This window comes from Girardinichthys multiradiatus, chromosome 2 (assembly GCF_021462225.1).
Source record: "Girardinichthys multiradiatus isolate DD_20200921_A chromosome 2, DD_fGirMul_XY1, whole genome shotgun sequence".
Lineage (NCBI taxonomy): Eukaryota > Metazoa > Chordata > Actinopteri > Cyprinodontiformes > Goodeidae > Girardinichthys > Girardinichthys multiradiatus.
The window spans coordinates 25,224,105-25,251,746 of NC_061795.1; the positions used below are offsets into that span (position 1 = coordinate 25,224,105).

Genomic DNA, 27,642 nt, shown 5'->3' on the forward strand with positions numbered 1-27,642 from the left:
TGTCATTCAAACTATTTAATTCACAAGATAAATGTCACAAAAGCCAACAAATCAGTGGGGGTTGGTGAGGTATAGGGATGCACAATAAATCGGGACATCATCAGCATAGAGATTCTTAAAAATATACACGTTGGCCAAGATGATGATTTTCAGGATGTTTTACTGGGAAAGGATTGTTCATGCGTACTGAAGTAGGATGTGACCCCCACCTCTGGTGTTTGACTCTTGATGAGACATTGATTCCAATGCAGGAAGAGGCTTAATCACAAAGATATTAACACATTGAACGAGGAAAAACAATTCAGTATCGTACGTGATTGAAGAGGAGTGTCGACCACAAAAGGTTTAGCAGTGTTATTTTTCCAAAACCAGCTCATTACAAAAAGATGGCTTTTCAATCAGGCCTCTATAAAGTGGCCTAAACAGTGGTCCTATACATAACTGCATGTAAGTTTGTATAGCTGATATACAGGTGCATCTCAAAAAGTGTTGTGGGCTTATTTTAGCTATTAAAGTGAAACTTGTTTCATTACACATGAAGTGATATTTTAAGTTCATTGAAAATAAAGATTATTGCTCCATAAAATGATTTATAACAAATGTGCTGCTGTCTGCACATTTTTATTTCCAGTCAACATCCAACAAAAGCAAAAACTAAAATAGAAAAGAGCAGGATTGGGCTGCAGCTGAAGGTGAGAGCTACCTCAGACTTCTACAGGAGATGGGCTTCAAACGTCTCAATCCTTAGGTTGAGCCACTGCTAGATCAGAGACAATATCAATAGGAGACATGCTGGACTGTTGCTTGGTGGTATAAAGTCCTCTTCAGAGGAAAGGAAAGTTTTTATTTCATTTAAACATGATCTGAATAGAGAAGAGCAGAATCCAAGCTGCTTAAATTCCAGCTGTCATGCATTTCACCCCACAGGAGAACTACGGTGTCTAAATTCAGTTCAGAGAGGTTTAAATGAATTCCTTCAGGTACATAGATCACCATCTAAACATTAGCCAGTTCTTGTTCATTTTTTTTTTGTCTAAAGTTTAAAAATATGACCACAGTAATACAGAATAACTGTCCAACACTGAAAGTTGATGTTTTCCATGACAAATTGGAAAAACCACTAACTCATTGCATAATTTTAAATAAATCTACAGCAAAAGAACAAAAAAAAAAAAAAACAATGGCAAAGAATATATTATAAGAGGTTTAAATGCAATCTAACGTTTGACTGACTCGTTAGCTGACAAAATCTTCAAATCATACAATTTTCTTTTGGCTACTTAGATGGAGAGACATAGGAGTGTAACAGAAAGCACCTGCTTTTGTCTTTGATGTAGGGTGCCACGTCATCTTCTGATGTTAGTCTGTGTTTTATCAACTCCAGAACTTTTGGAGCACTTCATGCATCCTTCTGCTGACAAGCTTTATGGAGATGCTGATTCCAGCAGGACCAGTATCTGCTTGAATGGCTGCCATATTGCTGCCTTTGACTGGCCAGCAAACTAGCCTGACCTAAACCCCATGGAGAATTATCAAGAGGAAGCTTACAGGCATCAGTCCAAACTTAAAGCAACCTGGCCTAACACCTCGGTAGTGCCACTGCTTGATCACCTCCATGCCCGCCCCATGAATGCAGTAATTTGTGCAAAAACATCATTGACCAAGTACTGAGTGTATACACTACAGTACATAGACATACCATTTAGTAGGCAGAAGTTTCTGCATTAAAAGTTCTCCTTTTCTTGTATTATAATACTGTTTTTTTGGATAAATTTAATTTAGGGTTTCTTTAGCTGTAAGCCATAAAATATCAGAATTAAGTGCTTAAAATATTTTCCTCTGTGAGTAATGGGACTGAGTTTCACTTTTTGATTTAATTACTGAAAATTACAGACAAATTATATTTTGATCATTTTTAAATTTACTGAGATGCACCTGGAAGGTTCTGATTTAACCCCTTGCTTACTTTGGAAACACTTAGCAGTAATAAAAATCAATTAAAGGTCTTGTAGTTATGGCTTTGCAGTAGACGTCTCACATACTTGTGCCATGGGTGGGTGTCGCAGGCTGACTGAGTCCAATTGTGCTGCACAACCAGCCAGCGAAGTCCACCTCCTCAGCCTCTGATTTTTTGATAAAAGGGTGCACCTGAAAATGGAACGTTTAAGAATAAATATTTAGAAATAAATTAAGTTTAAATGTGTGGAAGTCATACTTACCATCAGCTGCTTTAAGTCTGCCCTCTCTGCAGGATTCTTAATCAGACTACAATGAATAAGAAAGATTTGAATGCTTTTCTGAAGAGTTATGTTACAAAATGTGTAAGTATGTAGATTTTCTTAGCAGTGAGTATAAAAAAAAAAATTCTCTTATATACCATTTATTAACAAAGTCCTGGAATTCTGAGCTAAATATCCCAGGAAGCTTTGGTGGAGGCTAAAAATGAAAGTAAAATAAATGTTAGCACAATGCTCAGCATACAGTATGCACATATGACACTAAACAAGGCAGACAAACTTACCTCATTGACTATATAATCGAGCAGCTCAAATATAGCCATAGGTGGTCTGCTGTTTGGTCCATATGCTAAGCAGGGAAATAAATGCATGTATCAAGATTAAAATTAAGAGTGAAAAATATTCAAAGAAATTTATCATGTACTGCTGGGTCTCACTTACAGCTCCCCGTACGTCCAGGGGGGCATGGTTTTGGAGAGGACTCGCTGGAGGCTGCCTCCCCTTCCACTGGGAATCCAAAGATCTGCTCTAGTTCTTTGGAATAAGGTGGAGGGATAGGGAAGCGCCCAATGGCCATTTCAACCAGGGACAGACCCATGCTCCATATGTCTGACTGAACAGAGTAATGTGTGCCCTGTAGACGCTCTGGCTGCACAACATGCATCAGATTTGATCAGTCATTACAACAGAGCTTAGTGATAGAACATTCATTTGAATAGTAAAGATAGCTGCTTTAGGAATATTTTCTGGTGCAGCGACATGAAAGCCCATTTGTGTCCTGAACTCACCGACATGTAAGAGCGAGTGCCCACAAAGGAGTTGGCCATGGAGTCTATGAGCTGTCCGCTCACGCCAAAGTCACACAGCTTGATCTCACCACGGGAATTCACCAGGATGTTAGAAGGCTTGACATCTGAAAGACAGCCATCCAGTGTGTACGTAGTGGTCAACAATGAAAAATAAGCAGCCCAGAATAAGCTGCTCCAGGATGACTTTCATTTTATAACTGAGGTGAACAACTTCTGACATCAAAATTGTGTTGTTTTCATTTACAAAAAGTAAATGAAACAAAAGCAGTTTAACTTAGTGTCTAAACCTGCTCAGAGTTTAACTTGCATCAGCCCCCTGGGACTGCTCAATGACAATCCTGCCATTTACAAAATCAAGCAAAATTATATCATTATCGCACATGAAATCTGGGATTAAAGTTAAAAATATTATTGTAAGAAAAAACCTCACAGCATCAGATTGTTTATATCCAATCCATAGTAAACAGAGATTTGTCATGCATCTTTGAGTAAAAAAATCTATTTTATTCCCAGGATTTCTACATAGTCTTGAAAGGACTTGAAACAAACCTCTATGCATGATCTTGTGTTTCTCACGCAGATAGGAAAGGCCTTTTATGACCTGTGAAACACATTTTGGATTGTAAGCACACTGACACATTATTTGATGTTGCAAATTAAATCTTTTACTAGTTAAAACTAAACAGTGGAAAATCAGTTTTCTATAAACATAAATAGCATAAAATGGGTGGGAGAGGTGTCGGAGCTACCCACAGCAATGCTGACTTTGCCAAGGATCTCCTCTGGGATTTTGCCTGCTGTCTTCAGTGACTGGTCCAGAGATCCACCATCCTGAAGCCAGAAAGAAAGGAAACAAAATGGAGACTTTTCATTTGACATACATGTGGAGCACAACTATTATAGATAGCTTGCGTTTCAACAGTGCTGAACACGGAGATAAAAGTAGAGAGCAGTTTAAGGGCAGCCTGTGGAAAGAAAATGTACCATATGCTCCATGCAGATGCTGATTTCTCCATCGCTGTAAAAAGCACCATAGAATCCCACTATGTATGGAGAGTTACACTCGTGTAACACCTGCAGCTCCCGGATGATCTGGTTCCTGATGGCCGGCTTAATCTCCAGGTGGATCAGCTGGAACATAGGGCAGCATTTTATTTATATTCCAAAAAAAGCAAAGACAAGACTTGTTTTTGGATATTTGAGTATTGTTTATTTGGGTGCTAAATTTGTTTAACTTTTGTAACAGGGGTTTTTGCCTACCCAAGCCTCCTGTATTTCTGTTTTATATTGTCGTGCAGAAAGTAGCTTCTAATTCAGTGCCTGGCATAAGTCCACAACCCTTGAAATTTTTCAAATGTTGTCATATTACAACCTCAAATAAACTATATTTTATTGGGATTTTAGACCATCGCAAAGTAGTGCATAAATGTGAAGTGAACAAAAATGATCTTTGAATGTACCAAACAGTTTCACAGGCAGGGCAAGGAGAGCATTAATGAGAGAAGCAGCCAAGAGGGCCAATATAATTCTGGAGGAGCTGCAGAGATCCACAGCTCAGGAGGGAGAAACTGCTGACAGGACAAATATTAGGCATGTAGTTGACAAATCTGGCCTTTATGGAACAGCAGCAAAAAGACATATGCAGCCAGAGCTACTTTGGAATGGAATACATCGAAGCATATTAATTAGAAGGAATGAAGGTTGGTGCTCACAGATGCTCTCCATCCAACTGGACTGAGTTTAAGAAATTATGCAAAAATTTCAGTCTTCAAAACTGGTAGAGACACACACAAAAAAATGTATTGCATCGAAAGGTGGATTTACAAAGTGCTCAGATGGACTGAACACAAATGCCACACTTCCTTTTAGTTCTCAATTATGCACTATTTTGTGTTAAAGTGAAGTTTTTGGTTTTAATGGGACAAAATGTGAAAAGGTTCAAGGGGTATGAATGGTTTTGATGATAACTGTGCATGAGGGTACATACCCCATCTAAAGTGTTTGAAGGAAACAAGCACTGTTCTTATGCAACAGGTCAGATTGGTGTTTGCAAAACAGCAATAGAGAAATCATCTGCACTGCTTTCTTTAGAGTCAAAACATCGACTTCGGCAATGGAATCTGAATTTTAGAAGATTTAAATGTGAGGACATTTCAGCTGCAATAGCGTTAATACTTTTAAAATCCAAAACTATTTTTAGATTTATACGTACGGTACATTTTCTAAGCAAACTGTATGTAGGAGGAAAGTTTTTCCAACCATGGATAAATATTTTATGATATAATGAGTAATTATAAGTTCCTTTTTGTAGAAATCATTTTGTATCCCATCATGTATCTGTGCTCAGTGACTGTAAAAGAAGAAACTTGTTGAATATTGAAGCTAGAGGCCTGTTTTGTAGTATTATGTGTTAGAAAATTAGTTACGTTTCAAGCAAACAAAGCTTTTTCACTGACACTGCACACGCAGCTCACCTTCCTGGCCATAATAAGACCAGAGGGTCGGTGTGAGACCTTAAAAACGACGCCTCCGTTGCCTGCACCGAGCTCACAAATCTTCTCGAAATCATCATCCTTCAGCTCCCCCACTTTCTGCTTCTGTGTCAGGAAGGCCTCCAAGCGTTTTCGCTGTTGCTCATCCAACTCGAGCTCCTCAAGTTTTTTCTGCAAAGCCTCCAAGTTTGTTCTAAAATAATAAAAAAAACACGATAAACAAAAAAAAAGGCAAAAAAATAAACAATATATTATATGTATAATTTGTGTATTCGTCCTTTAATAAAAAATACTTCAATGCATTCAGACATAGGAAAAACCTTCCTATAAGAAGTCAGAAAGAGCCACCTGGTGTGTTTTAATGTTATTTCACAAATCCCAAAGTGATGACATTTTAACTCTACAGACCCGCCTCCCCAATAGTAACACTTTATATACAATCTTTTATGCAAGTATTCATAACCCTATAACTGTTACTCATTTTTTCACCTGAACTTGTCTTCTGCAGCCCACATTAAGGATAGTAGAAATCTTCAACTTCCACCTTCTAATACAATCATTTTCACAGATAAAATGTTTAATCTGCATGAAAGAGGACTGAAGGAGAGATGAGACGCTTTTCATGAAGCTCAGCGATAATGAACACTTTTTTCTTTTTTTCTTTGCACTAAGTAAATCACGAGTTGCTGGAGAGCACCTGGAGGAGGGAAAAGCACACTCCTCTCCACACAGCCTCATGCAACACAGAGAGGGTTAAGTGCTTTTATTTTTTGACAGTGAGACTGCATATCCATGGAGACGAGGCTCTGAGTTTCAGATGGATGTGGGAGGTGTGGGCGTTTGTTCGTTTGACAAGGAGGAGGAGGACACAGAACAGTAGCAACCTGATACACACTCATACAAGATGTGTAGCGTACCCCCCTCCAACCACCTTCAGGTTCAGGCGGAAGCTGGAACAACACTGGGTTTTGTTTGCCATCCACACAATATCCAAGGACATTCAGCAGAACATGAAGCAGAGGAGAAAAAAGCTTTCTGCAGGTTGTCATAAAGGTCTGTAGATAAGATGCCTTTTTAGTCCTGTTTGGAAAAGGTACACCTAGTAGACAAAATGATATACAACATGGGATACAGTGCAGTTCAGAAGTTTGCATACACATTAGCAGGAATTCCCAATTAATTCTGAGCTTTTATGGATTTATTTAAACTCTTCTTTTTTGGAAAGAAATGATAATACAACATACAAGATCCTGGTGCTCACATCAGAATTTTGAGATTTTCTGTGATCTCCAGAGGGCCAAAAAGGTTCACACAGTGATACATACACTTCATGAACCCATCCTCAAGTTTCTTGCAAATTCTGGCAGAACATTTGACCACTCTATCAGAAATAGTAGAGTTCATTTGAACTGGTTGGTTTCCACGCACAGACCAGGCTTTTAAGCATAGTCTGCAAAGGGTTGAGGTGGGGGCTATTCCAGATGTTTTATCCTGCCTAATCCATTCCAAAACCATTTTGTGTGATGTGTGTTTGGGATTTTAGTTTTATTTAAGTAACAGACTGTGTCAAAGTTAGAAGCATTTAGCTAATTATTTGAGGATAATAGAAAAATACCACAGACTCTCAGCATTATTCTACCACCATCATGCCTTACAGTTTGTACTGTGTTCTTAGGTTTGAAAGCCTCGCTTTGACTCCCCCAGACATCATTTTTGTTATGTATAAACATAAAACATTTGGCTCATACTTCAGAAAACAGCAGTGTGTCTGAATACATGTCATGAGATCCTCTTTTGGTTAGATAACACTAACACCTTTTGATTTACTATCATCTCTCCTGCTTTAATATTGCATTCTTGGGTTAAGCATGCAGTGGGTCTTTGTGTGTGCAGCAGCAATAACCAACAGCCATCTCACACCATGAAAGCTTCTGGCCAACTAGAATGGCAATGCTTTTATTTTCACCATGCTGTAATGGTCTGGTTTCAGGGAAGTGTCTCATCATCAACTTAGGCTCATTAACCACCATTATGCAATACATTTACTGACTGGTGTCAGTAACCAGCCATCTGTGGTGGTCCAAACAATGTGTTTATTCAAATGGATGTTTTGAAACAGGACCTAGTAACTCCGTTCACATCGGAAACACTATCTTTTTCAACTATGATTTTGATGGTAGAAAGAAATACCGTACCTTTACAAACTGTATTTCCAGCAGATCGTTTAGACATGGGAGCAGTCATTTTTATGATCTGCTGATTAAATACACAAATTTAAACCATCATATTTAAGTACTCAATTGAATTACCTCTCACCCTTTTTGTTTTGTCTTTTACAACAAGGCAGATTGTCTTTTGAAACAAAAGCCATAACACAAGATTATTAAAAAGTAATTTATGTGTCCTAACAATTCTGTAAAGTCATGTTTAACAGCAGACATTTTTGCACGTGAAGAGAGCCCTGTTCTTGTCCATACTCGTTTCTCAGTTTTTGCTTATTGGAAAATTTAAAGGTACAATGGTGTATTTCTTTTTCTTTCTACTAAAATATGTACATCGACAATAAAAACCTACAGAAATTAAGAAAATTAAAAGTTTTTTTAAAACTGTACTGAGGGAAAAAAAACCCTGGTAATTCTGCTTTATGTGTATTTGGGTCGCTGAAGTCACAAGCCAGCGTTAGTAAACACTATAGCAGACAACTTTTGATAGATTTAAAAAAATATTTCAAAACATTGAAGTTGCTATTAAGGTGTTTCACCTTATTTCTTTGAGCAAGAATTGAACTCTGATGACCTCCTAAACCATGCTTTGGATTGTGACACTAAAGGAAACAGTGATGACGATTGCTTAAAGTATTGAGCAATAACCAAGAGGCTGAGCTGAATAGGTTGCACAATAACTGAAAAGCCTAATAAGGGGCTGACTGGTGAAAGCATCAAGCACCATAAAAGCAATGCTGGAGGAGGGAACGGGTTGTTTCCTCGCAGAAGACCAGCGAACAAGATCGGATGGAGAAAAGAAGCTTAGATGGAAAAGGAACAGAGACACAGCCCAACTGATCGACTGCATTAAAAAGAGGATCAACCCGTGGGCCCAGAAAGGACCGTGCCTCAAGATTAAGAATCTGATTTAATCTAAAGCCTTTTTATCCAGACAACAGAAGTGAACTTGATCAGTGAACAGCTGATTGCTCTAAGTTTCAGGCTTCTGGAAGTTCTGAATCAACCTCATTTATGTCTCCAGGTTTCCTTCAACTCTTCAGCCACTGGAAACTACTGTCTTCGGAGACAAATGACAACAAAGATCCTGTTTAACCATTAAAGTCTGGAGCATCAGTGCCTGCCACCTAAAGGAAGAAAACTGAATTAAGTCGTATTCCCTTCAAGGAACCACTCGTTGTTACCAGAAGAATCTTCTCCATCAGGTGCATGGATGAGCCTCCGTCTTCAAAGCCTCTCCAAACCCACTAGTTTCAGCATCAGGTAAAGACAGGTTGAGTTGATTGATTCATTTCTATTATTGAAATTATTGTGTGTTCCCGAATTTAAGCTGTTACTGACCCCTGCAAAAGCGTTACTAATTAAAGAAAGCATATAAAATTCTAGTTAAATCGTGGACATTCAATTATTTGAGTCACCGTATTTTTGGATTTTTCATTGGTGGTAAAAAGTCTTGTTGCCTGGTTCCAAGATATTTTAGGAGGTTTTTATAGGTTGCCTTAGCCAAGTTTGTTAAAACAGCGCCCATGGGGCTCGTGCCAAGCCACTAAAATTAACCTAGCCCATATACCAAGAGCCAGTTGTAAAATTAGGGAATGAGCAGCCGTGAACAAAAGTGACTGTTGAAAGTGTGGATGACTGCGATAGGCTACTCAGTCGTCCAGACCACCATTTGAAGAAGGGCGAGACTTTTGTATGAAGGCTGTCAGAGGCTAGGCGAGTCATTTCCCGACACCAGCTTAAACAGAACTTTCATTAAACCTGCTTAGTAAGATCTTTCAGGTTTAGGGAAGTCCGGACCCGTTGGATGGAGAGCTGGATTGAGCAATCCCTTTAGAAATAGGGAAGTAGGAGGGAGGGGTTAGCTCATCGGACAACGACAGGTGGCTCCCGAACAGGGACCCTGACAGAGATAAAGGGGCCCCAGAAGAACGATCCTCAGCAGAAGGATGTCTCTGCCTGAGCACCGAGAGCCTGAAAGGGAGTAAGGTTGTCTGTGACTGATAAGGCCGTCAGTCACAACCCTCGCAGTAACTGCATAGCGTGCAGGTGAGGATAGGGCTTTATTGAGGGTAGACTGACCAGACCCAGACAGTAAAATTAGTATCCAAATAGTCTTAATCCGTTCCTACTCGAAGGATCCTCGAGAGGCTTTGGAGATGGACAACTCAAGATGACAAAGACATAGCGATAGACGAAGAGAGTGAAACGCAGGAATGGACGGAGCGGGGAGCTGAAGAACCACTCCTGTCAACAGAACAACCGACATGAACACCGTTAGAGCTGCACAACTTACCTACCGAGTTGGTGTTAGGTGTGGACGGATATTCAACATGGGCTTCATCAGTAAAGAAAATGTTCTTCAATTTCAACAAAGAGCAATCGAAAGAAGTACTAGAGAGTCAGCTAGCACACCACCTCCAAAGAGATGAAGCATACTATGGTTCAGAGATAAAACATGGATTTAGACTCGCCGTTGTACCATGCCCCAAAGCAGTCCAGAGGAAGGAAGACATTAATCGATGGTTACGATGGTGGACAGAGTTCCTTGAACTTTGGGGACTGGGGAAACTGGTGTCACTACACAGTCCATCCGAAAAATATGACCCGATTGTAAAGATGGTTTCCAGTGAATCTGGACTGAACGGGTACCTCACAAACCCCAACACTAGAGCCACGGCGAGGTTGAAAGAGTATGAAATAGAGACCAGAAAGATGACCCAGTTCAAAGAAAAGCTCCGAGCCATCCAAGATGACGACAAAGAGAGTTTGCTTGAGGAGTGTAGTGAGTATGGCAGACCGGATCATAGAAAAGACCACAGAGCTGACTCAGAGATACTAACTTATGATTTAACGAAAGAAACAGAGAGTGAAGAAGAGGGCAACGAGTCAGAACAAAAGCAAGACCCAGCCAAGGACCAACTATTACCCCATACGCCGCAAGACCGACGGGTGAAATCCTTCAACGGATTGCTCAGGCCAGACAAGAACTGCGAGAGACTACCAGGCAGGAAGCCCTCTTATCAGCAGCCCTCGAGCGCCATAAGGGAAACCTCCAACGGATGGCCAACACCCCAAGCCACAGGGAGCATGACCCCACACAAAGTAAAGTAAGAGACCTTACCTTCCAATTTGAACAAGAAGCCAAAGAAACCAACTCAGAATGACAGGAAAGACGGATTTTGAAGGAAAAGAGCCAAGAAAGGTTAGTCAGAAGTCAGACAGTGTCATGATGAGGAAAGTCCTAGACCCTATGCCCACAGATGCAAGACGAATTTCCCTGCAAAACGGGACTCGACTATACCAAGTTATCGGAGACCCCTGGGACATAGAGGGAGATGGACTGTTAGTTTTCACAAATGACAACTTCAAGATCCACAATACCAAATTCAGGAAAAGGTTAAGAGCCCAGGCACGGGAAGATTACAAAAAAGAGGTTCGAGAGCTGAGAAGACAAGTGAGCCAGAGCAAAGCAGGCAAAGTGCATCTGACTAGTGGGGCCGACCTCACTTATGCTGTCATCCACTCTCCCATTGCCGCTTACAAAAAGGGAGAAGATTTGAAAGAGTATAGAGAAAAAATGTGGGTAGCCCTGGAAGAAGGACTGAATGCTGCCATCAACCACAGTCTGAGAAGGGTAACAATATGCCTAGACGGACTGAGATCACATGACCTGCCATGGGAGTCGGCAGAAAAAGTAGCTGTTGCAACAGCACACCATGTAGTCAAGAATCCGCTGACAGATGCCTCACTGACCGAAATAGTCATCGTCACTTCCCTTAGCCAGCATGAGAGTCGGAGGAAGAGAGAGCTGGCGTTAGTAGAAAGGATGGATGAGAAGAAGCTGAAAGATCCCCCTCACTTAGAGATACCAAGAATCCAACAAGGGAACAAAATCAAACCACACCCTGATGAAAAACGCTACCTGCACAAGAGTGAGACCAACCAAGTGTCCCGCCTGGAGAAAAGACCAAAATCAGCAAAGAAAGACGCAGCTGCTCCTTCAACCTCCGTGCAGGCTGTGGAACGTAGCCTAGCTAATTGCAGCATGGAAGATCTAGATAAAACAGAGCTGGTTCCAACAAAAGATTTAAAAGCAAAGAAAAAGATAAAACAAAGTGTAGCCCAAGAAGAGCCCCTGAGTCCATTTAAAATGGAGCCCTTGAGCCCAGAAAGAGAAGACGGTGAAGTCAGTGGCTCGGAGGAAGAAAAACCATCAGAACATGAGACCTCTGGGGCAGAGCGTGATGACAGTGAAAGCCTGTTTTCAATCCCAGTGCAGCTGGCAACCCCTCACAAGCCACTCAAAGTAGGACAGAGAAAAGGAGAAAAGAAAGCAGTGGAAGTGTTTGACATCTACCGGGACTCAGAAAGAATGGCCAGAGACCTGACATGGGGGCCGGTTCAAGCGAATGATGGCCATCGAGCGTACATTTCAGAAGCTGGACAGAGAGACTACCACATCCCGTCTGTATGGGCTGACCGCCTGGAAGACAAAGTCGAACTCATGGTAAAAGCAACATTTGGGGAATGGGCCAACATCCTAATGATGCCATCCTACCACACCCTAGCAACTTATCAGCCCCTGACCAGTAAGTTCAGATCTGCTTATGTAGGAGTTGTGCATGATGTGATGTTAAGAAGACTAAAGAAAGCCGCATACAAGTATGCACAAGAGATTGAGCGACAGGTTGATGAGCTATCAGCCGAGGAAGAAGAGGAAGAACCTCCACTGCCGTCAGCACCACGCTCCACGAGCAAGCCCTTAGGGAAAATGTCTGAACAACCCACGGCATCCAGCCCTGAAGCTGATGTTTTTCGTGAGTACAAAAAGATCAAGACCTTAGTTAGAGAGAAAAGATCAGAAGAGAGTAGTGAAGATTACATCAAAGATGTGTGGCCGATGATCACCAATGCTACTGAAAGTGACGAAGCTAAAAAATTGTGGCTGAGCCATGTAACAGCACATCCCTTAGACAAACAAGGAACAGCTCAAAGTCATTATGAGAGGTTAGTGTTGGAAGACATGGATGATGAAGACTCCCAGATCAGAAGAGCTAGACTGCGCATGGATGGAGGTCAGCGCCTTGCACCGGTGTGGCATGTGCTTAAGCAAACAATCTCACCAGCTAGATATGTGAAGGCCCTCCGAGAAGTAACCAAAGGGAGGAGAGGAGAGATCGCTTTTGCCAAAATGCCAATGCAGGGTACAACAGTTCCACAGATGGATCAAGCAGTAATTTCTTATGATCTGGAGCAGCAGTTTTATGAAGAAAGAAAGAGACAGGACAAGGGGCCAAACCACCAAGTAAGGCCAGTGTGAAAGCTCCAGCCAACCCCCCTAACAGACCGCCGCTTCAGAGAAGAGAAGAATCGCAAAGAAGATTTTACGGACCACCAGCATCGCAAGGCCCACAAAAGAAAAGCACCTTTCTCCCTAGGGAGGAGTACGACAAACTGTCTTCTGAAGAAAATAAGGCCCTCTTCGAGTCCCGCAGATCCGGGACAGGGGGGCCAGCCAAGTAATGATGACACGGCTGCGAGTCACCCTGGAAAATGCCTACTGGAGGGGGGACGAAATCTACACAAAGGTGGGAGGAGAACCCTATCTAGTGGACACCGGGGCTGAGGTATCCATGGCTCGCAGAGGCCTAAAGACAACGGGATACCTTATGGTCCAATTTGCCAACGGGACCGTAGAAGAGATGCCGTATGGAACTTGGCAAGGAATCATTTGGGTGACTGGTCCATACAACCTCATCACCATCACAGACTTGAAAGAACTCAACAAACCATGGGGAGAGCGCCGCTCTCTATCTCAAAGGCTGAGCCAGCTACAGTCAAGGTTAGTAAAAGTAGGATCGACTCAGAGTGGAACCAGGGCTCAAGAGTGGTACAAAGCTGTAGATGTGCCAGAAGTAACTGAACAGAAGCTGAAAGAAAGCGACTTCTCCCTGGCTGGGACTCTGCAACTACAGTGCCTTGCGAAAGTATTTGGCCCCCTTGAACTTTTCAACCTCTTGCCACATTTCAGGCTTCAAACATAAAGATATAAAATTAAAATGTTTTGTGGAGAATCAACAAGTGGGACACAATCGTGAAGTGGAATGAAATTTATTGGATGTGTCAAACGTGTTTAACAAATAAAAAACTGAAAAGTGGGGCGTGCAATATTATTTGGCCCCCTTACGTTAATACTTTGTAGCTCCACCCTTTGCTGCAATTACAGCTGCAAGTCGCTTGGGGTATGTCTCTATCAGTTTTGCACATTGAGACACTGAAATTCTTGCCCATTCTTCCTTGCAAAACAGCTCGAGCTCAGTGAGGTTGGATGGAGAGCGTTCATGAACAGCAGTCTTCAGCTCTTTTCACAGATTCTCGATTGGATTCAGGTCTGGACTTTGACTTGGCCATTCCAACACCTGGACACGTTTATTTGTGAACCATTCCATTGTAGATTTGGCTTTATGTTTTGGAGCATTGTCTTGTTGGAAGATAAATCTCTGTCCCAGTCTCAGGTCTCTTGCAGACTCCATGTTTTCTTCCAGAATGGACCTGTATTTGGCCCCGTCCATCTTCCCATCAATTTTGACCATCCTCCCTGTCCCTGATGACGAAAAGCAGGCCCAAACCATGATGCTGCCACCACCATGTTTGACAGTGGGGATGGTGTGTTCAGGGTCATGAGCTGTGTTGCTTTTACACCAAACATATCGTTTTGGATTGTGGCCAAACAGTTCGATTTTGGTTTCATCTGACCAGAGCACCTTCTTCCACATGTTTGGTGCGTCTCCCAGGTGGCTTGTGGCAAACTTTAAACGAGACTTTTTATAGATATCTTTGAGAAATGGCTTTCTTCTTGCCACTCTCCCATAAAGGCCAGATTTGTGCACCTCTCCCACCTCAGCTGTAGATCTCTGCAGTTCATCCAGAGTGATCATGGGCCTCTTGGCTGCATCTCTGATCAGTCTTCTCCTTGTTCGAGATGAAAGTTTAGAGGGACGGCCAAGTCTTGGTAGATTTGCAGTGGTCTGATACTCCTTCCATTTCAATATGATTGCTTGCACAGTGCTCCTTGGGATGTTTAAAGCTTGGGAAATCTTTTTGTATCCAAATCCGGCTTTAAACCTCTCCACAACAGTATCTCGGACCTGCCTGGTGTGTTCCTTGGTCTTTATGATGCCCTCTGCACTTTGAACAGAACCCTGAAACTATCACAAAGCAGGTGCATTTATACGGAGACTTGATTACACACAGGTGGATTCTATTTATCATCATCAGTCATTTGGGACAACATTGGATCATTCAGAGATCCTCACTGAACTTCTGGAGTGAGTTTGCTGCACTGAAAATAAAGGGGCCAAATAATATTGCACGCCCTACTTTTCAGTTTTTTATTTGTTAAAAACGTTTGACACATCCAATAAATTTCATTCCACTTCACGATTGTGTCCCACTTGTTGTTGATTCTTCACAAAAATTTTTTATTTTATATCTTTATGTTTGAAGCCTGAAATGTGGCAAAAGGCTGAAAAGTTCAAGGGGGCCGAATACTGTGAGAGATCATGTTCCTAATTATCAAAGATATGCTAAGCCGTTATATGCCTGCCTAAAGAAGCGAGAAGGAGAAGAAAAAATGACAAAGAAAAATTGGACATAGACTGCATCAAACCAGAACGACCTGGATAAGCTCAAAAGAGCAAGCCAAGAAGCCGTGAGGTTTGAGCCGAGGAGTTTGACTCCTCGGCTCAAACCGAGGCGAGGAGTTTGACTGAAAAGTTGGTGGCCGAGATCAGCTGTGAAGATGAGGACTCCATGCTGAAAGTGAGCAATGAAAATGGGGGGTTAGTAACTTTGTGGAGTTACACTTTGTCATCTGTAGAGAAGAAATTCCTCCAAGAAGAAAAAGAGTTAGCGGTGCTTGCTAGATACTCACCTTAAAAGATCTAGCACAAGGACAGCAGATTAAAGTCATCACTCAGAGCCAAGTCCACAAGTATCTCAGAAAAGGAACGGTTGAAAGCACAAAAGCAACAAATACAAGGTGGGGAAGATGGGAAGACATCCTGCTGGACCCCGACCTTGAGATTGGCCCAACACAACCAGCCAGCAAGAAAGCACCCTTAGAGCCGTCTGTGAAAGAAAGGCCGCCAGAGTGGGTCCTATACACTGATGGGTTGAAGAAAGGACTGGATCAGATGGCCTACTGGGGGTTTATTCTCAAACAGCACGATCAAGAGAGGTGTCGCCAGAAAGGTAAAACTCCCGGTATTGCACAGGCAGGAGAAGTGACAGCAGTGCTGGAGGGAATGTTAGAGTTGATGAAGAGAAGAATCAAGAGAGCAAAGATAATCACAGACAGCCACTACTGTGCACAAGCCTTGAACGAAGACTTATCCATTTGGAAAGAGAATGGATTTGAAAGCGCCAAAGGAAAGTTAGTGGCCCATCACGATCTGTGGAAGAAGATCGCCGAGTTGAGGATGAGCCTGGAGCTTGAAGTGGAGCACCAGAAAGCTCATACCCGAGAAAGGGCTAACTGGCGTGGAAACGATGAGGTGGATTGCTATGTTCAACAGAGAAAAGTTGTCTTTGTCGGGATCGAGAAGTGGGACAGAACGCCACAAGGACGGGCAGTCCCTGAAGAGTACGTGGATGAGGTGGTACGGAGTGTGCATGAGGCCTTAGGACATGCAGGCGTGCTGCCTACCCATAAAGAATTGGAAGAGCAGGAGCTCTGGATCCCTATGAAACACATCCGGCGCGTACTACGGGACTGTGAAGTATGTGGTCAATACAATGCAGGATGCCGTGGACAGCGGCTGGAAGGTCTGACCATCAAAAGCACCATCCCCTGGGGCTCAGTGTGCATGGATGTCACGGGCCCCATGGGGATAACAGGGAAGAAAGGTGAGAAATACCTCCTGGTGCTAGTAGAGTCAATGTCAGGGTATGTAACTGTAAGAGCAGCAAGGAGAGCTAATGGCAGCAGTGTCATTGCCATGCTGGAGCAAGTCTGTAGTTCCCTTGGGGTGCCTAAGGAATTGCGAACAGACAATGGGACTCATTTTTGCAACGCACAGGTTGATCACTGGTGCCAGAGATATGGCGTAATGAGAGTTTACTCTCCACCATACACTCCCCAAGCGAACGGAGTGGTGGAACGCACCATAGGTCTGGTGAAAAACTGGATAGCAAAAAATGCTAATTCTCGTGACTGGAGCACCAAAGCTGTAGAAATAGGGCAAGCACTGAATGACAGACATCGAGTCAGTAGACCCTCCCCTGCAGCAGAACTCAACCAACGACCATTCTCTTCACAAGAAGTGGGGCGGAGCTCCAATGAGAAAACAGGGAAGCCAACGCCTAAGGTGCCATTCCGTGAGGGACAACGAGTGTGGGTGAGAGCACGAGATCACCCTGTGTCGACAGCAGTGAAACCCAAGTACAATACTACTGACATTGTGAAACAAGTATTAGATCGTTACACAGTGTTGTTACAGAAGAGAGGGATCCAAGGAGTTGAACAGCTCAAGCCAATTCTCAGGAAAACCAGAAACCGGAGAGATGGACAGTGAACCAAGCACCATGCCACCCTACATCAGGCCACTGTATTTGGGGTGGTTGCCATTCGAAGAACCACTTCAGGGCTTTGGACAGGAAGAGCCTTGAAGAAATTGGAACTTGCTAAAAAAGGATTCCTGTCAACAGAAGATGAAATACTGTGGTGGCGAGAGGTCAAGAACTGTTGCGCAATCTGCACGGGCCCAAGTCAGCTCAAAGTCTGCTGGGAAGGACCAGGACGTGAGAAACCACTACATCATAACACCGGTGGCATCGAGTTAGACAAACTGCCATACAAGCCCGTCAAGGTAATGGACATCTTCATTTGTGGGGGGTGCCGAATCACCACTCTCCCCAGAGTGGTCTTTGTGACCCAGTGGGATCTGCGTGAAGAAAGACCTAGAGAGTGTACCTACCTGTGGGACGGTTCATTTCTTAAGTACTGTGACTCTTGTGGAGCCCAGACAAGATCAGGAAGGCTGATGCAGGTGGTTCAAGCAGACGGGTGGCAAGTAAAGCGATTTTATGATCCACTCAGATCCTTTAAGCCACATCCTGATGAAGAGAGGCCTGCACCATATAGACAAGCCACCCAGGACCAAGACAGCGTGGTATTAATAGCTCAACCATCAGCTCCTCCACTATATGAAGGGTTATGTGGAACCAAAGGATGGGGTCACCTGAATGATGGCCTGGATGGGGGACCAACAGATCTGCTGACAGCATCAATAAGGGAGTCCTGGCCATATGATCCAGCCTCTGGCCAGGTAAGCCGCCCACCTTTGACCACCACACAGTATTCCCTGGTGTTCCGAGTGTATAGAGACCGGGGTCCAGAGGTTGTTGGCACGGCAATGGAACAACCTCCTGACAATGAAGAACAACAGGCACATCCAAGCGGATGGTTTGGGACCTGGGAGTTGACAACCTGGGGACAGTTAATATTAGAAGTTGTTGCAAATCCAGACCTCCACCTGGAAGATTTGCCCAACAATCCCAAGGAAAGGGGTGTTCGGAGTACAGGGCTATACTACTACACCACCAGTTTAGATGCCTGGGGCAGCCAGGGAGCCAGACCCAAACAGAAGGTGGGAGAGTTCATCGTAACCTCTGAAAACTGGCATCATGATAGGGTGCTACAGATTCCAGGTACTGTGGCTCATTGGACAGACACGCCCACTGACCCTGGCTCCACCCAGAGGGTACAACTGGCAGTGCAAATGGTTGTAGTTCCATTTAGAGGTGTGTACTCCGTCGGAGCAACAATAACAGTCATTCCAGAACAGCAAAAAGAAGACCCTGGAAAAGTAGAAGTTGCAGCAGCATACAGGAATAAACACTCACATTCCTGGCCTTGGCCCTCTTTGCCACAGAAGTGGAAATGGACAAGAAAGGACAAAAACTGACAGACCAACAAGGAAAAGGGACAAAAGTTGTCAAGCGTCAAAGGAAAAGAAAAACACAAATGGATGAATGTTATTCCCCATCAGGTTCCTATACTGACGACAGAGTTAAAATTGGGCCTAACACCTGGAATGGCCTGATGCATGGAATCCCCTATCTAAAACTGCCATCAGGATTAGTTCTACTGGACAGACCGAGAGCGGATTTTGCCCCTTTTTATCCATCCTCAGAAAGTTATTTTGTCTCCAATATAGAGTATCATAGAAAAGCAGATCTGCAAAAGCCAGACCATGCTGGAAAATGCCAAGCCTTGCCATGGAATGTAAGTAACTTTTTCCTCTCATATCACAAAATGTCCTGGTCTGGCAACGAAGGGCGTCACCCACTGGATACCCAAGTTATAATCTCACCAGAGGGGCCCAAAAGCCTGCCTTAGATATTCAATACAGTCCACCTTGAAGTAAAGGGAGCAGTTCTGGGAATCAGATGGGGACCACATTATCAAGAACCATTACAAGACATGTATTATGAAGTTTCAATGGCCGGAGCTATAATTTGGGCTACATCACCTTCTATGTCAAAAGAAGTCAAGGGAAAAGAGCGTCAACCTGGCAGATATGTCTTCAACAGCACCCAATTACCCATTTCAGTGAGAGACCCAAACTGTACCAGCCAGGTCGTCGGGTTGAACTCCAGATTTACAGCCACACACTGTACACGTCAATCAGTACCCTGTCAGAAGTGGGGTTGGCTTATGAGACCTATAGACAAAGGCGGGCCATAGACGGATATAACCTTGCAGGACCACATATACAACCTGATTACTGGCTAGTCTACCAGTGGACGTGGGTGTGGAAGGGGTTGGAACCTGGATTGCCTTACCCATCACCTATTTATCAAACCCTGCTCAAAGGACGAGTGGACAGAACTGAAGAAGCAGATCAACTGGAATTAGCAGGCTATTCCTGAAGATAACCATGCCAGAGACTTATTCAGACATGATTCCTCTCAGTTATTTAGCTACTTTTAATGCCCAAGATGAAGAGCTTCCCGACGACCCTGACAACACAAGTCCCTCTACTCAACCCAAGCTATGGAAACGGATAAAGATCACGGATAAAGGGTCTTGTTTAAAGACTTTGCTTAGGCTTTTTGCTTTGCTTATTGGCATTATTCTTTTGTTAGTTATACTTTACCAAGCTGGAGTGGGACCATGGAACTTAACCCATGTTAAAGTCGCTCATGGTTCTTCAAAATATGCCAACCAAACTTGCTGGAACACAACCGTCTTTTTGCCTTGGACAGAATACCCTCCCCTAAAGAACCAGTCTGTGTTCTTTCGTGAAAGCCAAGAAACCAATTTCACCAGACTGAAGAAGGTTCTACAGAGAAACCCAGCATGGATAAACGACAGTTTAAAGGCCATGGTTATTGGGAGCCTGAAGTTATCCACAAGGCTCCTTCAAGAGTTGTGAGTTGCCCAGCCTGGTTTCTCCATTGGGAATTTTGGGGGAAATATCAGTTAAATTGTGATGAGAATGTGTCCACTAAACCAGACGCATCCCAGCACACCAGCAACCACACCGACTGGGGCCTTGTCATCCCCGCAGGAGGATCCAACGCCACAGCGCAGAATCGCACACGCCTACCTGACACTCCTAGGCCTAAAAATACTTCGTCAACCAGAAACCGTACAAATTACCAGCTGGCATTTCGGAATTGAGAAGCCCTGCAGGAATGTATTAATACCAAGCTCAGACATTTGCCCAGCTGTTTTTGGAACATATTCTCTCACTCAGAACTATCTGCCTTTAGCCCCTCTTTACACTCATCGAGTCTATCTGTCCTTCATAACCTCCTGGTCAAAAACTATCTGGACTGAACATGAAGAATGGCTGAACACAACATTTCCCTGGGTATGGAAGGCTTATGGTGTTCCCCACTTCAAAGGAGACTTCCCAGAGGCTGAAAGCCGAACACATGAAGGTTTGAAAGGACCTTATTATGCAGATATGTATGTCCAAAAACTACCTAAGCCAGATGAACTATTGAATGTAACGGCAGGAGATTTTCACAAAATTGACCAGTGTGTGGCACACCAAGTTTTTGACAGTCTTAACAACTCTGTGTGGTCAAGCAATGGAGCTTCCCCCTGATGTGACCTTTGGCAAACTGACATTTCAGTCATGTCAAAATGGCGATATGACTGCTCCGTCCTAAATAAAATCAAAACAGCAAAGATGCTCCTGCAGGCCCGGGCTGAAGGACACAGCAGAGATTGGTCCCGAACCTGGTGGGGATTGCAGGAGTATGAAGTTGAAGAGTGGGTTATTCCCTGTTTGTCTCAGACTGATAACTACTGGGTTAAATACCAATATCTGGCAACAATTTATTCCAAAGAGAGAGACATTTGGCCACAACCCTTCTATTGGCCAGAAAGATTTGTTCACCCAAGACCCTGGCGTATGGAGTAACACTGCCCGTACTCAGTGTACCATAGGCCTTGCCCACAGACCCTGCCAAGAGCTCACAGGTTGGACTGAATTATGCCAATCCCATTATGATAACGAGTACAACACCTATGCTCATGAAGTTGTGTGGAAGAAAATTGGAGGAGTGTGGAGAAGATCTCTCGGTGGAGGCTCGACTTGTGGCGAGACCGTACTGGGACACAATCTCAGGCATAGGAAAAGCATCATGGATGTTATTGTGCCTTTCATTCCTGATTCAGTAATTGCTCTAGCCGAATTGTATGCTTTCCGACACCATTTACGCTCTGGCTGCATAGATAAGGGTTTAGACTGGGTAGGATATAATCTTTTCTACTCCAACCTCACATGTAAGCCACCTAAAGAAACCTGGAAGAATTGTGGGGAAGGAGCGTATCAGCATGCTTGTAGTTGGTATGAGACATTAGGACACTCCGTCAGCAATGTAGTTTCTACACTTGCCCAGGAAGCCGGACACATTATAGGGGAAGGGGTTTCAGTAGTTGAAGGTTGGATCGCTAATTTGTTTATGATGCTTTGGCCTTATTTGCTTGCTGCTGTAGAAGTGATTATTGTAGCCATAATATGTAAAGTCCTTGCGCAACAATTTCTTCGGTCCATGCTTAGCCCTGGAAGGAGGAGCTACCAGCCCCTCCCCCTAAGGGAGGTGCCACCCCTGGTATAAGACCCAGGGCTTGGAAGTTTTGAGTGCTGCTTCCCCCAACGCCTCATTGAGTGACACTCAACCTCCACTTTTTCGCTCCCCTTGGCTGGCCGCCCTGAGACGGAACAGAGAATAGTCTAGCACTATAGTCTGATTTACGCCCGCTAGAACGCATGCTTCTATAATTAGTTCAAGCTCTTCATTTTGTTTTTAACCCTGGAGGTGATTATCCAGGGTCACCATTATGTTCCTGAAAAATCCACTTCCAGCCCTCCAATATATCTCTCCAGGACACTGTCTCCTGTTCCAGATGTGGAATTTCAGCCTCAGTGCTCAGATACCTGTGGGTTACGCCTGGGGCGCACTGGTGTCACTACTGTCTCTCTATCGCTGTCGACTATGCTACAGTGACAAGTGTTTTCTGCATTGAGGGTCCTGGGGATCTTCCCTATATCTCCATGACCATGAGCCAAACTCTTCAGACATGATACAAGGTGACCTGGACATCGGCCTTCGGAGCTGCCGCGCACATTTTTAGGAAAAAGACACAGCAAGGGGGAATGTATCTCCCCATCATCAGTTACATCTGGGAAGATCCTAAAGATCGATTGTGGTTGTCTACTGTCCATCTACTCGATGGGAGGGTTGTTGCTGTTGGCATCCATAGCTCCCCTGATTCGCCTCCTCCAGGCACCGATGTCAAAGGTTGCCAGGTGTCAATCACTACTGCAGAAGGCAGCACTCAAACCTCGGTCACCACCAAGACCGTCACCTGTCAAACCTCTGCCGGTGATGATGAAGAGCAACACCAGCCAGCCTCGCTGGAGGAACTAGTCTCCCAGACTTCTGCAACAGGTGATTCCATGCGAGAGGAGATGGCTCCTCCCCAGCTGTCTGATGGCTTGCTGGCCGAGGTCATGTCGGCAATCCCTCCTCAACCCTTCTCCCCCCCTTTGCCCTTACCCCCAATCCTCTCGCCTCTGCATAGTCCTGTTGACACCATCTCACATGGAAGGCAGCGGATCCCCGCTGCTGATAGGTCTCCCTCACCACCTGTCCTCCAGAGGGAGCCTGTGTCATCTCCTTTTTTGATGCATCCTGACTTCATCGACGAGTTTGAGATTCTCGACATCTGGTCCCCGCCACAAGTCCCCCGATCACCATATTACTCAGATTTCTTGGAAGATGAGGTCCTCTCCTTGTGTGTTTATGACACAGACCTTGATTTTCTCTGACTTTTGGGATTTTAGGCATGGATACAGTCTGATCTCAAGAAGGGGGTGTCAAAATAGGTGAGATCTTTCCATGTAATCCATGCAACATTTAGTAACTGCTCACAGTTAACTCCATAAAAGTTACAATAAATATTCTTATGTGTAATCCATGCAATAATTATTAAAACACACAGTTGAAGCAGTGGGGAGTGAAACAAGCTTGTTCTCATATTCTGGAGCAGAGAGACTGGAGAGGCCTGTGTGGAGCCACATATTATCAACCACATATTATCTGCCACATATTATCTGTCTTATCTGTTGCAGAAGTATAAACAACAAGTATCCAATGATGTATGATGATTTTACATTCTTTCACATGTATTAAATGCAATTAGTAACCTTTGATTGACAAGTTAAAAGATGTATGATTGAAATGTGGGTAAGAACTGAGGATTAGAGTAAAAAACATTAAGGTTTGACATTCTCAATCAGCTATATATGAAAGAGATATAACGTTAATCATTTGTGAAGCATGAATAAAAAGAATTAAGTGATGGTTTTGCAATTGTGTTTTAAAGTAAATGCTGAAAGCTGAAGAATGGAAAGTGTAATATTGTGTAAAGTTTAAAACTGACCACATTAGGGAAAGAACTGTAGGATGACTGGGAGTGACGAGAGCCAGCTGACGTATGCTGGCATCGAACCTTTTGAAGTCTAAACGGGAGGAAGGGAGGATGCGACTACAGCCAGCTGCGTGGCTATTATCGGCATCTCCAAGGCCAAGAAACAGAATCAGTAGGTCACGATGACCATGACTAAAGTATTGAGCAATAACCAAGAGGCTGAGCTGAATAGGTTGCGCAATAACTGAAAAGCCTAATAAGGGGCTGACTGGTGAAAGGATCAAGCACCATAAAAGCAATGCTGAAGGAGGGAACGGGATTGTTTCCTCGCAGAAGACCAGCGAACAAGATCGGACGGAGAAAAGAAGCTTAGATGGAAAAGGAACATAGACACAGCCCCACTGATCGACTGCATTAAAAAGAAGATCAACCCGTGAGCCCAGAAAGGACCGTGCCTCAAGATTAAGAATCTGATTTAATCTAAAGCCTTTTTATCCAGACAACAGAAGTGAACTTGATCGGTGAACAGCTGATTGCTCTGAGTTTCAGGCTTCTGGAAGTCCTGAATCAACCTCATTTATGTCCCCGGGTTTTCTTCAACTCTTCAGCCTCTGGAAACTACTGTCTTCGGAGACATATAACAACAAAGATTCTGTTTAACCAACAAAGCCTGGAGCATCAGTGCCTGCCACTTAAAGGAAGAAAACTGAAGATTGAGTCGTATTCCCTTCAAGGAACCACTCGTTGTTACCAGAAGAATCTTCTCCATCAGGTGCATGGATGAGCCTCCGTCTTCAAAGCCTCTCCAAACCCACTAGTTTCAGCATCAGGGAAAGACAGGTTGAGTTGATTGATTCATTTCTATTATTGAAATTATTTTGTGTTGCCAAATTTAAGCTGTTACTGACCCCTGCAAAAGCGTTACTAATTAAAGAAAGCATATAAAATTCTAGTTAAATCGTGGACATTCAATTATGAATATTGAGTCACCGTATTTTGGGGTTTTTCATTGGTGGTAAAAAGTCTTGTTGCCTGGTTCCAAGATATTTTAGGAGGTTTTTATAGGTTGCCTTAGTCAAGTTTGTTAAAACAGCGCCCATGGGGCTCGTGCCAAGCCACTAAAATTAACCTAGCCCATATACCAAGAGCCAGTTGTAAAATTAGGGAATGAGCAGCCGTGAACAAAAGTGACTGTTGAAAGTGTGGATGACTGCGATAGGCTACTCAGTCGTCCAGACCACCATTTGAAGAAGGGCGAGACTTTTGTATGAAGGCTGTCAGAGGCTAGGCGAGTCATTTCCCGACACCAGCTTAAACAGAACTTTCATTAAACCTGCTTAGTAAGATCTTTCAGGTTTAGGGAAGTCCGGACCCGTTGGATGGAGAGCTGGATTGAGCAATCCCTTTAGAAATAGGGAAGTAGGAGGGAGGGGTTAGCTCATCGGACAACGAAAGGCCCTGTGGCAACTTCTCACATGATATCACATGGATGAACGTCACATTTAGATATAGTAGTCCACTGTCCACTGGTAAAACACCTGGCATGCATAAGACATTTTACCAGATCTACAAGCTCCAAAACAATGAAACAGTCTTTCCATAAATATTACACAATCTGTAAAGTATTAAAAGGTGTGCACGCTGTTTAGTATATTCTAATATATACCGAATTGAGGTTTATTAGGTCTGAATAAGTCTCTTATCACCATTGGGGTAGGTATCCTAGGTGTCGGTACTTATCCTATGTTATCTTTGACCTACACTGCAACATATAATACCTTCTTGTATAATTTTACCACTTTCTGGTTTAAAAGAAAGGGTTTGAGATATAGGAGAAATAACATATGTGTGATGTAAAGACTGACAGGTCTATAATTTACAATCACTTGACTGGAAACAGCTTTTTCCTCAGCGAGAGAAGAGAGACAGATAAGAGCTGCACAACCGTCTTTTTATGGAAAAAGTGACAAAATAGTACCAGTATGCAACAGACTGTCAATGTGAGATTTATAGTGCATATTAGAGTCCTATTATAAGTGAGGAGATTCCACACTTTCAGGGTACCTAATTTTTGCTTTATCCCAACATGCTGCCGTTCGTCCTGTTGGAGCTTGTCCACGGCAGCAGGAATGTTAACAGCTCTCGCCAATAAGGATGAAATCATCAGCAGGTTCTAACAATGCCAAGGTATAGCTCAGTTGAAGGAATGTATGTTAAAACATTCCACACAGCTTTGGATAAAGTTGGTATATCTGAATTTGCATGAATAAAATTTTAGGTTACTTATTCTCAGAAAATGTATTTACAGCTAATCTAAGTTTTAGTTTAATACAAATATACAGTTCAGAGCAAAAACCTTCCAGTAAAAGGCATCTCACACTTTTTCTATGCTATGCTGCATTCAGTGCGTCTCAATTGCAGTATTAGATTTTAGTCTATTAGCTTCCTTTAGGTCACATGTGGCCTTAGATGTTTGATCTAATAATGAAAGTATAAAATATTCCATCCTGTACAACATGTTGAGAAGCAGCCTTTACAATAGTCAACATGTTATATAATTCTCATCTTAGTTTATCCAATTCATAGCAGCACTGGCATAAGCTTTTCCTCATCTCATGCAATAAAACCGGGCTTTGTGTCACAACTGTTTTGTTTCTTCATTATTATTATTTGGGAAAAGGTGGTAGGAAAGGAACAGGTGTACAGACTAAACCTATAAATATTTATTATTCAGCATACTGCTTCTGCTGAACAGCCCTGTAAAATGAGCTCTGCCGAGCCATGGTTTACATACAGTGGTGTGTGGATCAGTTATACTGGGAAGAAGTGGCGAACAAGTCATTTTTAACTGGTTTTTCCAACTAAGGTTTGAACAAAGTAGAAATATAGACCACAATAAAAATATGTTCCTGATCCCCTCTTCACCCCAGTGCCGATCAGTCATAAAATAAAAAATATATATTTTAAATGCTCAGACATTTCGTGGTGTTAAATATGTTTTAAATGATAGGAAAATCATTTAATTACTACCAATAACTATTCATAGAAAGCAAATTGGCAACAAATTCATATAATATATAATATTGTACTTATAACTATCCTATCGATGCAGATGGGAATTGGCATGTTTGTTTTTTTACTTTATCTTTTAAACAGCTTTTTCTAAGTTCTACTACCTATTCTGACTAACTGCTTAATACTCAAAGCAGAAGTGGTGCACTCTCTGCATTTATTTTTTTATTTTTTGACAAACAGCCATAAAAATCTAAATAAAACCTGCTAGGATTTATATAATTCTGGTTTAAATTCAGGTTATAGATTTAATTTAAGATTAAACCATAAAGTGTAAAGCTAATTAATAGGTGTATCTAATAGACATCATGTCTGTCTACTGGCTTGAGTTTAATTCAGGAACATATCATGGCATTTTTTAAAAACGCTCTACAAGGTGTTGTGAATTTAAAAATATTAAAACACTATATGGATTGCTAACAACATTGATCATACATGGAGGTGCAGGTAAACACCTGGGGCACAGTCTCAGGTTGGAGTTTATACACGCAGGAACACGCACATACACACACACAGTTGTCATGAATTTCCCATAATTTAGTCATAGCTGAGAATCTGGATATGAGCATTAGATTAATGATGTACACTCACTCTGAGGCTCCTGTTCCGTTGATAGTGTTCCCATCAGGAATCGGATTCAGCTGGATCGGTTCTGGCTTCTTTCTTTTCTGCATGTTTGGTACAAGAAGCAAGCGGGCTGGGATACAGATACACAGACGCAGAAATGGGAGAAACAAAAAGAGATCTGGAATCAAACTGGAGATCTCAGGGTGGAAAAATCACTGCTGTCATAAGCTGCAGGGGCAAAGCAGCTGATGGGTGGTGGATAAACGTCACGACAATGTTTACACT

At 42.9% G+C, this 27,642-nt stretch overlaps 1 protein-coding gene across 1 annotated transcript; it reads right to left on the minus strand.

Annotated features, from left to right (window-relative positions):
• map2k1 (mitogen-activated protein kinase kinase 1) lies at positions 1–27,642 on the minus strand. The gene is made up of 11 exons (XM_047347009.1): positions 27,382–27,642; positions 5,521–5,731; positions 4,031–4,177; positions 3,800–3,877; positions 3,596–3,647; positions 3,026–3,150; positions 2,679–2,886; positions 2,522–2,586; positions 2,378–2,436; positions 2,220–2,265; positions 1–2,148 (listed from the first exon to the last, which is right to left on the minus strand). The coding sequence occupies exons 1-11, from the start codon at positions 27,462–27,464 to the stop codon at positions 2,035–2,037; spliced, it is 1,188 nt and encodes a 395-aa protein (XP_047202965.1). The 5' UTR covers positions 27,465–27,642; the 3' UTR covers positions 1–2,034.

Bases quoted from the DNA above. Each gene is read 5' to 3' on its own strand.
- map2k1 (XM_047347009.1), bottom strand. From the start codon at position 27,464: ATGCAGAAAAGAAAGAAGCCAGAACCGATCCAGCTGAATCCGATTCCT. The intron at 3,878-4,030 runs GTACATTTTCTT...TTCTGGCTTCAG, and splicing joins GCATCTGCATGGAGCATATG to GATGGTGGATCTCTGGACCA. The intron at 2,887-3,025 runs GTGAGTTCAGGA...CATGTTGTGCAG, and splicing joins GCACTCGCTCTTACATGTCG to CCAGAGCGTCTACAGGGCAC.